This window comes from Engraulis encrasicolus, chromosome 10, assembly GCF_034702125.1.
Source record: "Engraulis encrasicolus isolate BLACKSEA-1 chromosome 10, IST_EnEncr_1.0, whole genome shotgun sequence".
Lineage (NCBI taxonomy): Eukaryota > Metazoa > Chordata > Actinopteri > Clupeiformes > Engraulidae > Engraulis > Engraulis encrasicolus.
Window position 1 is genome coordinate 2,744,022 of NC_085866.1, and position 12,500 is coordinate 2,756,521.

Consider the following 12,500-nt stretch of genomic DNA (forward strand, 5'->3'; position numbering starts at 1 on the left):
ATGTTATGTATGAATGGATGGATATCATCAACCTCCTCTACTGTATATTCCGCCACAGGATCGTGTGCCTCCTGGGAGATGCCACGGCCTACCCGGCGCAGCAGACCACTAACCTGGAGGTGTGCGTTAAGGAGTGCCAACCAGAGTACAGGGCCCTCAAACCACGCGCATTCACCTTCGTGGTAAGTAAACAGTGCAATATTACATAGTAAAAAAGAAGGATTACTGCACACTGGTGGACTTAGTTTTGCTGTTTTTTATTTAGGTGAACAACGCGTTTCGCATTGCGCTTTGTCAGGTTCACTTTTGTGCAATATTACATTATTATTACATTACAACATTACATTACAACATTACATTACGCTTTGCTCCAAAGCGACTGTTATTTTAAGTATAGGATATTGGTTACAGTCCCTGGAGCAATGTGAGATTAGATGCCTTGCTCAAGGGCACTTATATTCAGCCTTGGATGATTTGGGATTCGAACCTGCAAACTTCTGATTGCAAGGCCAACTCCCATCCCTAAGAGTTAGGCCATAACTGCAACAGCGCTGCCAATGCATACTTTAATGGCTAATATGTAATACAGAGCATGCCTGGATAGACGCCCCTTTGCCATGAAATTATTATTCGGTGATTTAGTGCCGACAGTAATGGCTCACCGCTGTGATAGAGAAGCGTTTGGGCAATTCATTGTCTAACTCATTAGTTTGGACCATTAACAGCGAGTGAATGTCCTCCTTTGGTTTTAACAGTATTGGCATTGATTTTGAAGATTTTGCCTCTCATCATACATTAAATAGTGTTAAACTAAAAGGATAATAAAAATTAAGGCTTCTGCGTTAAAGTAATGAAGTCTGTGTAGACGTCTCTGTCTGGATGTCCTGCTGTGTCGCTGTGAGTAATCTCTTCAAAGCCATGTAATGGAAAATCTTCACAAGAATGTTTGTACGACTATTAAGTGATTTTATGATACTAGTATTTTTCATGCAGCAAGGCTATTGACTTGTGTGTTTTACAGTAATTAGTCTTTGCAGCGCACACAGGGTTGTTCTAAGGACCGTATCTGTGGTTCGCTATCATATATTTACTTGTAAAATAGGGATGTCTTCACCACAACCAAATGTCACTTAAAAACAAAGTAATGTTATGACATTGATATAATGTTCATGACACATGCATGACTGTTACAACACTGTTATGACATTGTTATGTCATACGTATGATGCCATCGTCAAGTAAGGTGCTATCATATACAGAGTTATCGTATACTGTATCCTCAGTATGGGTGACAATATGTCACTTAAATGCAGGAGGAGAGAAGTGCCGCACACTCACAAGTTAAATAAACAGTTTTTAATGTGACAACGTTTCGGCCTGTCGGCCTTCTTCAGGTCACGTGTGACAGGTGACCTGAAGAAGGCCGACAGGCCGAAACGTTGTCACTTCTCTCCTCCTGCAATTATATTTTCTGGTTGCCAGCACCTCTGTTTCTGGTGTGCGTTTTGCACTTCCACTCATCAATATGTCACTTAAAAACAAAATAATGTTATGCTTTGACACATATGGGTGACAGTATGTCCTCTCTGCCCTTGTGTTCGGGGCAACCATGGCTCAATGATTAGAGCAGAGGGTTGTAGGTTCAAATCCCATCCTTACCAGCACATTCGCCCATGGCTAAAGTGCCTCTTGAGCAAGGCACCTCACCCCACATTGTTCCAGGGCCTGTAACCAATACCCTGTACCTAAAATAACTGCAAGGCGCTTTACAAGTGTAATGCAACAACTGCAATAACGCTTGTGTCCCCCTAGTCCCCCTTCTTCCTGGGTATGATGCCAGCCCAGGGCCCCATTTCCAATCCCACATTGCTCCTTGGCCTGTAACCGATACCCTGTACCTAAAATACGTGGCAGTACAAATGTAATGCAATAACTGTAATAAATAACCCTTGTGTCCCCCTAGTCCCCGTTCTTCCTGCGCGTGGTGCCGGCTCAGGGACCGATCTCCGGGGGGACCCGCATCACCATCGAGGGAAGCCACCTGAACGCGGGCAGCTCGGTGGCCGTCAGCATCGGACGACAACCCTGCCTCGTCAAGAAGTAGGTTATCTGTGTGTGTGTGAGTGTTTGTCTGTGTGCGTGTACATGCACGCATATACAGTATGTGTGCCATGCATGATTGTTTGTGTATGTCCTCTCCTGTGTGTGTGTGCGTGCACGCGTGTGTGCGGTGCGTGTGTGTGTGCACATGCAGGAGGTTTTTACCTGCACTTGTGTGCTGAAGTGTCTATCTCTCTGTGCATCCTGTTGTGTCTGCTTCATATGGTCTACCAATAGTGGTAGGCAGCAGGTTAAAAACCAATTCCAGCACATTGTGGACAAGAGATGGACATCTCGATGGCCGTGTCCAATAAAGTAGCTCTGTGTGTGTGTGTGTGTGTGTGTGTGTGTGTGTGTGTGTGTGTTATGTGGTGTGTGTGTGTGTGTGTGTGTGTGGTGTGGTGTGTGTGTGTGTGTGTGTGTGTGTGGGTGTGTGTGTGTGTGTGTGCGTGTGGGTGTGTGTGTGTGCATGCATGCGTGTGTGTGTGTGTGTGTGTGTGCATGTGTCTGGGTCCTTTACTTACCTGGCCATCCAGACGTCTACAGAAGGAGGATTTCTGCATTGCGGTGATGGAGAGGAGAAGAGAGGAGAGGAGAGGAGAGGAGAGGAGAGGACAGGAGAGGAGAGGAGATGAGAGGAGAGGAGAGGAGAGGAGAGGAGAGAGGAGGGGAGGAGAGGAGAGGAGGAGAGAGGAGGGGAGGAGAGGAGAGGAGGAGGAGAGAGGAGAGGACAGGAGAGGAGAGGAGAGGAGAGGAGAAGAGAGGAGAGGAGAAGAGAGGAGAGGAGAGGAGAAGAGAGGAGGAGAGGAGAGAGGAGAGGAGGAGGAGAGAGGAGAGAGGAGAGGAGAGGAGAGGAGGGGTAATGTTGAGAGGAGAGGAGAGGATGAGAGAGGAGGAGAGGAGAGGAGCAGAGAGGAGAGAGGATGAGAGAGGGGGTGCAAATCAGGCTGGTGCCACTTGGCTGACATGAGTGAAAGGAGAAAAGGCAGATTGCTGTGGCAGCCGTCAGCTAGTGCAGGGGGTTCCCAAACTTTCTCAGCGGAGACCCCCTTTTGGACTTAAGAATGTTTTCGTGAAATATTTTATTTTATTTTATTTTTTCTTTCGGTGTTGCTCTCGATGCTTAGAAAGCAAAGTTACGCGGAGCAGACAGGGGAATAGCAGCCTGTGTGTGTGTGTGCGCGTGCGTGCGTGCGTGTGTGCGTGCGTCCATGTGCATGCTTTCGTGTGTGTGTGTGTGTGTGTGTGTGTGTGTGTGTGTGTGTGTAGGGGAATAGCAGCCAGTAGGTAAACTCTGTGCATCAGCACGAGCTTGTTAGTGCACATGTATGCTTGCACGAGTGTGTGTGTGTGTGCGTGCATGCATATGAATTTATGCATGTATGTGAATGTGTATGCATGGTGTGCTGGCGTGCTTTAGCTGAAGAGCATTGTCTGAGGGGGCAATTAAGGGCTATGTGAGTGTGTCTGGATCCACGAGAGAGCGAGGGAGGTGCAGGGAGTACGCATGTGTCTGAGAGAGAGACAGAGAGGGTGTGTGTTTGTGTGTGCGTGTGCGTGTGTGTGTTTGTGTGCGTGCATGTGCGTGTGCGTGTGTGTGTATGTCTGTGTGTTTGTGTGTGTGTGTGTGTGTGTGTGTGTGTGTGTGTGTGTGTGTGTGTGTGTGTGTGTGTGTGTGTGTGTGTGTGTGTGTGTGTAAGGTGTGTGTGTGTGTGTCCGTATCTATGTGTGTGTCCATATCTGTGTGTATATTCTCGTCGGTTAATCCCTATTTTTTGGCCCATCCATCAATTTCTCCCCTCCCCCCTCCCTCCTCCCTCCTCCTCGCCCCCACCACCTCACCACTACGCGTTTGCCAGTTGCTCTATTCATAAACCCACACGCTCCACCAAGGCACAAAAATTACATCTATTTCCATTTGACTAAGTCTTCTAAATATAATGTCTCTCGGATAGGAGCGTTGATGCCAAAATGCCATATTTCAAAAAATTGCTCACACTGCAAGCAAGCGGCATCACATCATGTGAGAGCAAAAGACCTCTATTTGGCATGACGCACGTTTTCATTTCCATGTTTTTCTTTTCTTACCCTCTCATTTCAGAAATGATTTAGTTATTTACCCTTTTATTTATTTTTTGCTTTCTAGTTATTTTTCCTTTTATTTTGCTCTCCATTCACCACCTCTATTTTCTTTCTTTTTATAGCCTACCTGTTCTGCCTGCTCCTTTCTCTTCCTGGTTGGTTTTTTATTTTATTTTGCCATTGTTATTGGTGTTGTTGTTATTTGTGACAACCACCTTGTCAATATATGCAGCTCCTGTCCCAATGCTTTCTAGGGCACGCCGCGTCTCACAGGGCTGAGGCAAAGCGTGGTTCAAAATAAATAAATAAATAAATAGATAGTTGGTTCCTATGGTAACCTGAGGGCTGTGTAGTGTGTAGTGTGGGGGATTGGAATCAACAGACAGAGACATTACAGGCAGGTCTCGTCTCCCTCCTGCTCCCGAATCACAGGGACAGAATCCTCCCTAAATTGCTTTTCACCAGCAAGGTGAAAGGAGTGGATTTTCAAGAGTAGGTTGGTGGTGAAAGCAAAAGGCGAGAGGCGAGAAGGAGGAGGGGAGAAAGGAGAAGGAGGAGGGGGGGGGGGGGGGGCAGGGGTGTAGAATTCACGTCGTGATCTCTTTAGCTTTCACAGATTACAAATGTTTCATTGCACACATATAACACTGGGCTGGCTGGGCTTCATTCAACAGCGTTCGTCGTTCTGCGTGTGAATAGCAGTAGCAGTGGCGGCGGAGCACGCAAGCTGACACTCACAACAACAGAGACAGAAAGAAAGACAGAAAGAAAGAAAGAAAGAAAGAAAGAAAGAAAGAAAGAAAGAAAGAAAGAAAGAAAGAAAGAAAGAAAGAAAGAAAGAAAGAAAGAAAGAAAGGAAGAATGGAAGAAAGAACGGCAGTTGTTTGAGCAGAAAAATGTGGCGAGTGCTTTTGAAAGGGGGAGAAGAATTGCAGCTGTACTGAGTGGCCAAGTGTGTCAAGGCAAAAGCAAAGCAAAGCAGAGCGGAGAGGAGAGGAGAGTGTTGTGCAGCTATGACACCGCTTTAGCTGTAGAATGCAGACTGTTCATGTGGAGCCCAGGGCCACATCTAGATATGTTGGGGCCCTAGGCAAAATATAAACATGGGGCCCTCAAAGGTCATTATGTAGTCATTCTTTCAAAGGGAGGTACCGCGACCTTTTCTCTTGATTCCGGGTGGGTGCGTAGGTTCCAACAGGCCCATTATATAGACATGAAATATTTGGTGTTTTTGGTGCTATTTTAGTGTTTTGTCTCATATAGGCCTATATCTTCGATTACTTTACATAAGTGACACATTAAGATCAAGCCAACTTTATTTTGTGTGTTCATCCTGACTGGTGTGACAGTTGGGGCCCCCTTTGGAACGAAGATTTGGTTGGGGCCTTAGGCAATTGCCTGGGTTTGCCTCATGGGACGTCTGCCTCTGGTGTATAGCTCAGTCTGCCCACTCTCCTGTAGCTCCTGTCTCTCTCTACAGTACCTCACAAAGCACTCTCAAGGCTGCTGGCTGACAATAGACATACAATAGACACATGGATCGACCCTCTTGCTCGGATCGGAGAAATAGCAGATGCACTCACTGGCCTCCAGCAACGCGAAGCAGAAGTTCCAACAACAAAGTTTGTTGACAACCTGAGAAAAGCAGCACAGCTCACAGCAATGCCCCTGCTGCACTACCTTTGTAGCTCCAGACAATGTACATTGAGTGTGTGTAGTGTAGTACACATTTTTGTGTGTTTGTTGTTAATTTTTAGACTTTGATTTTCTGGTTTCGGGTTCCGACATCAATAGTTTTTAGCGTTTCGAGAGCTCAGAACACCAGAGAGCTCAGTCACAAAGCCCCTCTCAAGGCGGCCTGACAATAGTGTTGGATCGACCCCCTTGGTGGGCCGGGAAACAGCAGGCAGCCCGCGCGGCGCGGCAGGCTGGTCTGGTCTGGTCTGTGGGCGTGTTTGTTTGGTTTCTGGACGTGTTTGAGGAGAGGAAATTGTGGAGGATGAAAGCAATGCTGGGGTGCATTTCTCAAAAGAGAAGTTGTTAGCCTGTTAGCAACTTCGGTAGTTGCCAATGGGAAAATGCATTGAAAACAACAAAGTAGCTAATGTAGTAAGCAATTTTGGTTTTGAGAAATCCACCCCTGCAGAGTTATGTAGGCTATGTCCTCATCTTACTCTATGACACTCTAGGAGATATCTCACAAACTGAAAAAGATATCTGCAACTATGCTGCTCATTGAAACTGTGCTGCCTATTGCTAAATACTGTACGTATATTACAAAGTGCACCGTTAACATTAATGCTTGTACTACCCATCCCCAGGCTGGTCTGGTCTGTGGGCGTGTTTGTTTGGTTTCTGGACGTGTTTGTGGAGAGGAAATTGTGGAGAATGAAAGCAGTGCTGCCTGCTGCAGAGTTATGTAGGCTATGTCCTGTCCTCATCTTACTCTATCGCGCTGTAGATTTCTCTCAAAATTCCCATGAATAGTCCACACTAGATTCATAATGAACTTCTATCTATTTAATTTTTCCATCTATCCCTTTATCTTAACATTAATGTTTCATTGCTTGTACTGCCCCCCACCCCCCAATTCACCTTGTGCATTCTGTCTTGCAGAAGATTTCTTACTTGCTGAGATTTCTGTGTCTGCACTTTGTACAATGCTGGCAGTTTTCCAATATGCTTTATGAATTTAAACCTTGACTTGACCTGACCTGGTGATAACTACAGGCAGTCCTCTGTGTCAGGTGATGTCTTGGCCTTTGGCTGAACTTACAGTTACTGTTAGTCAGCACTGTCTGCATCCACTCTCCCTCGTGCCCTTAGGAGGACAGGTAGTCATTTGTGTCAGGTGTTGTCTGAGCCTTTTCAGGCTGAACCAACTGTAACTCTGCATTCTCCCTCCCCTGTACATAACCCCATTTCTCCCACCTATTTTTTTATCCTGTCTCAGTTTTCATTCTCTGCACTCTGTACAGCACCTCCCCTTAGTATTAAAAATATAAAATAGAGTAATGCCAATGGCAACTAAGCACCGTCCTATCTCAGCTGTATCCATCTCAACCCCCACGCAATCTGGGGCAGGAGGACTCCACAGGAGATCGTGTGCATGACCCCGCACAGGCCTGTCCGCTGGCAGCCTGTATACCTTGTAGCTTGTCTATGTGACTGTGTGTAACTCTGTGTTCTCTCCTTGTGTGTCCCTCAGGAGGACGCCTAAGGAGATCGTGTGCATGACCCCGGCCGGCCTGGCCGCTGGCAGTGTGCCTTACCATAGTTACTATCATACTATAGTCTATAGTACCTACTAACACTGTGACTCTGTGCTGTCTCTCTCCCTTTAGGCGGACTCCTAAAGAGATCGTGTGCATGACCCCGGCGGGTCTGGCCGCGGGCAGCGTGCCCGTCACGGTGGACATCGACGCTGCGGAGCTGCGGAACCCAGAGGTGCGCTTCAACTACACCGAGGACCCCACCATCACCAGGATCGAGCCCGACTGGAGCATCGCCAGGTACACGTCTGAGTGTGTGTGTGTGTGTGTGTGTGTGTGTGTGTGTGTGTGGGGGTGTGTGTGTGTGTGTGTGTGTGTGTGTGTGTGTGTGTGTGTGTGTGTGTGTGTGTGTGTGTGTGTGTGTGTGTGTGTGTAGACAGAGGACAGAGGTCGGGGTGTGTGTGTAAGAGAGAGAGACAGACAGACAGAGTGATGAGAGAGAGAGAGATACACAGAGAGGGGGAGAAAGATAGAGATAAAGAGAGAGAGATAAAGAGAGAAAGAGAGAGAGAGAAAGAGAGAGAGATGCAGACAGAGAGAAAGAGAAAGAGAGAGAGAGAAAGAGAGAGAGATGCAGACAGAGAAAGAGAGAGAGATGCAGACAGAGAAAGAGAGAGAGAGAGAGAGAGAGAGAGAGAGAGAAAGAGAAAGAGAGAGAGAGAAAGAGAGAAAGAGAGAGAGAGAAAGAGAGAGAGATGCAGACAGAGAGAGAGAGAGAGAGAGAGAGAGAGAGAGAAAGAGAAAGAGAGAGAGAGAAAGAGAGAGAGATGCAGACAGAGAAAGAGAGAGAGAGAGAGAGAGATGCAGACAGAGAAAGAGAGAGAGAGAAAGAGAGAGAGATGCAGACAGAGAAAGAGAGAGAGATGCAGACAGAGAAAGAGAGAGAGATGCAGACAGAGAAAGAGAGGGATATAAGTGTGTGTTGCTACTGTATCAGTGCTGTCTAGCTTTGCTGTTGTTGTGCTGCCTCCACCTCCCTGCACATCTGTCTGCTGTGTTGGCCGGACGCCTGTTTGGCGGGGGGGGGGGGGGGGGGGGGGGGGGGGGGGGGGGGGGGGGGATTTAGGGTGGGGCGGCTAGATGACTCATGATCTCTAGTTAGGCGTGCGTGCGTGCGTGCGTGCGTGTGTGTGTTGTGTAACTCTAGTTAGCCATGTCTGGAGTACAGTGTACAGTGTGTGTGCATGCGTGTGTGTGGTGCGTGCGTGCGTGCGTACGTGTGTGTGTGTGTGTGTTGTGTAACTCTAGTTAGCCATGTCTGCAGGCCCCCTGCTGTCAAAGTCCGTCTATGTCCATGACAGGGCAGCGCAGGGCGACTGCACTCACCGTGTTAGCATTGACATTGCCTGTGTTGCCAGATTGGGCGGTTGCCTGCCCAATTGGGCTACTTCGGATGGCCGTCTGCGGGTAAAAATGGGAAAAATTGGCCATTTGGCGGTTTTTAAAGCCATTTTATATCCATAGAAACCAATGCAATTTGTTGAAATTGGGCGGAATTTAGCGCATTTTGTCGTTTTTTCATAACCTTTTGAGCGGTTTTGGATCAGACAAATCTGGCAACACTGGTCATTGCATTGCCATTGTAGAATCCTGGTGCTTGACAGGGACATGTCTGTGAGTTCCTCCAGGACATCTGCAAACCTTGACACAGCAAGACTTTATATTTAATTTAATATTATATTTATATTTAATATAAGATCCTGCTGTGTGTTCTCTTAGCACAACTGATTCAGCTAAGTATCTCATCTGCGCAATAAGAAAATGATGTGTTAGCTTGAGATAGAGAGATGAAATAAGTTTTGAATTAAGACTGCATTTTATAGGCCTACTGTTTAATAACAGTGTGTATGCCTGAAGAGTGGTGGTACCGGGATCGTCTGGTTCAGTGTAAAAATGCATATTTGTTCATTCATTAGTGTATGATAGGTAGCAGGCTTCACTCAGGCCTCTTGGTAACTTTTAAGGGTGCTGTCCAAAATAAATAGGCTACCTTGTACACTGAGGAAAGCACACGCCGAAACGCGTCTGTGCACAAAAATAAAGCAAACAATTGATGCAAGGTGCGCCCCCCTTTTCTTTAATTCTTAGGTGTTAATTAATAGGTTTTAGTTCATAGGGGTTATTTCAAAACTTACAGAGTACTCTGGGTCCAAATGCAATATAGAAGATCGACTATAAGTTTTGGATTAAGACTGCATTCTTAGAATGTGTATGTGCCTGAAGAGTGGTGATATCTAGCATCGTCTTGTTCAGTGAACAAAATTCATAAGTGGAAAAATATTCATACTGTTGCATGATTTTTGCCCTGTGGACCCCTTCGATGTCCAAAAGCAGTGTAAGTGATGTGCGCACATCCAGTAAAACAGGTGCTGGATCAAACAAAGACTCGTAAAAGAAGAAGGAAAAATCCGCGCACTGTTGCTGCTCACCGATTTAGTGTACACGTCACCTACTTTATACACCTGACGAAGACCCTCTGAGATCGGAACTTTGTGTTGAATTTATTTATTTATTTATTTATTTATTTGTTACAAGGATGGCCCCTTGAGATGTGCCATCTCATTTTCGAGGGGGTCCTACTGACAGTACAGTACAAAAACAAAAAACAAAACAAAACACACACACTCACTCATTCACTCACTGGCGTTGCTCTCCAAACTACCCCACCACCCAACATGCTACAATAGTATGGTTTACAAGATGCCATTAGTTGTTAAAGAAATCATATGAATGAAAAGAAAAATGAAAAAGAATGAGAAGGAAGAGGGCAAAACAAGACAACAGAAAACCCAAAAAACACAAAAACAAAACAGACCGTAGCCAGAAACAAACAAACAAAAACCCGACACAGCAACTAAGGCCTTTCAGAAACAAGAGCAGGATGTTTCAAAGTAAGTGATTAAAGATGATCTAAAAATATAAAGGGAAGTGATGGACCTAAATGAAGAGGGAAGGCTATTCCAAACTGATGGAGCTTTGAATTTAAATGCTCGGCGACCGATTTCCTTTCTAATTCTGGGTGTCACTAAGAACAGATGGTCAATGTTACGTAGGCTATAGTCAGAGCTTAGGGGGGTTAGTAGCTCTTTCAGGTAAGGAGGGGACTGTGTGTGTATACATTTAAAAATGAGAATTGACCAGTGGAGCTTTCTTCTATTCTTGGGTGCAGGCCAGTTCAAGGCTTCATACATTGTACAGTGATGTGTCCTATACGGACATCTAAGTACAAATCTACAAAGACTGTTGTACAGTACATTGAGAGGATGAAGATGAGTTTCAGGAGTATTACCATATACAACATCTGCATAGTCAAGAATTGGAAAAATTAACTGAGTTACAATTCTTTTACGGACCTCCTGTGAAAAGCAGTCAACTGAACGATAAAGAGATTTTAAACAACCAGTTATTTTCTTGGAAATTGTGTTAATATGATGTCTAAAGGAGAGCTGAGAGTCCAGCCAGACACCCAGGTATTTAAACTCCTCCACTCTATCTAGTAGTGTTCCATCAAGAAGAGTAACTGACCAGTTAGTAGATGGCAGAGAGCTGGTTCGAGTACAAAACAGCATGCTATATGATTTTTCCTTGTTCAGGAGAAGCTTATTTGAGAGAAACCACTGTTGCACTTTGTTGAAGTCAGATTGGAGAGTATGTTGAATATGAGAAATATTAGCAGAGGAATAGTATAATACAGTATCGTCAGCATATAAGTGAATTTGACTATCAGAGCACATTTGTGGCAAATCATTGATGAAAATAGAAAACAACAGAGGGCCCAACGATGAACCTTGAGGAACGCCCTTATCAATTAATTTACCCTACCCTGAAAGAAGACGCTTTGAGTTCTGTTATGAAGAAATGAATTGAAAAATAGTAAAGCTGTACTGGACAGGCCAATAGCATGTAACTTATCTAATAAAAGGTAATGGTCAACTAAGTCAAATGCCTTAGAGAGGTCAATAAATATAGCACCTGAGGGCATGTTGCTGTCTGCAGCTGACATTACATCATTGGTAAATTTTAAGAGAGCAGTTGTGGTTGAGTAACCGGGTCGGAATCCTGATTGATGCTGAGATAATATGTTGTGGTCCGTAAGATATGTGGACAATTGGTTAAATATGAGCTTTTCAAATATTTTTGTTACACTATTAATTATTGAGATAGGTCTGTAATTGTTCATATCTGAGGTACTGCCGCCCTTGTGAAGAGGAATTACTCTAGCACTTTTCCATGAGGAAGGTATTTCACCTGTTGTTAAAGATAAGTTGAATAGATCAGCTAAAGGGAATGACAGAACATGAGAGGCCAGTTTAAAGAACCTAATATCCAGGCCGTCTGGGCCTGCGCTACATCCAGCTCTCATACCATCAATGACCCTCTGGACGTCAAATGGGGAGACTATATTGAAGCAAAAGGAACTGTTACTCCTGCCCTGAGTCAGGCTTGGCCCATAATGGGAGTTACCTGACATAGTTTGTCCTATTGTAGCAAAGTGATGACTGAATGCCTCAGCAATCATTACAGGTTCACTTACCATTTGGCCATTAGAACTAATATGGGTTGTGGAAGATTTTGAGGATTTGTTTGTAAGATAATTCATTTTTTTCCAAAATTTTTTAGGATTTTTAAAATCTGTTGCCAGGCTATTCTTAAAGTAACTTGCTTTAGCATTCCTTGTTTCAGTTTTACATCTATTCCTTAGCTCCTTGTAAATGTTCCAGTCTGTAGAATCTCTGGTTTTGCGGAATTTTCCCCAGGCCTTATCTCTTTGTTTAAGTAAACCAATAAGTTCACCTTTGATCCAGGGAAGATTTTGACCTCTGATCTTCTTTGAAATCAATGGTGCATTTTTGTTAATTACTTGCAGGAACTCAGAATAAAAGAAGTGCCAGGCTTCTTCAACAGTTGGAATTAGTTGAAATCTTCCCCAATTCACATTCAAGATGTCTTGAATGAAGTGTTCAGGATTAATTTTATTGATATGCCTAATCTTAATCAGTTTGGGAGGAGGATGTACCAATTTAATTTTCCAGACACAAAATACCA

General features: G+C 44.8%; 1 protein-coding gene across 1 annotated transcript in view; it reads left to right on the plus strand.

Annotated features, from left to right (window-relative positions):
- Positions 1 to 9,549, plus strand: part of LOC134456400 (plexin-A1-like) — a 14,877-nt gene extending 5,328 nt beyond the window's left edge. Inside the window, exons 2-5 of the mRNA XM_063207765.1 lie at positions 59 to 182; positions 1,964 to 2,100; positions 7,527 to 7,694; positions 9,543 to 9,549. Of these exons, the coding sequence (XP_063063835.1) occupies positions 59 to 182; positions 1,964 to 2,100; positions 7,527 to 7,694; positions 9,543 to 9,549 (436 nt within the window). The remainder of the gene's footprint in view (positions 1 to 58; positions 183 to 1,963; positions 2,101 to 7,526; positions 7,695 to 9,542) is intronic.
- The last annotated feature ends 2,951 nt before the right edge of the window (positions 9,550 to 12,500 follow it).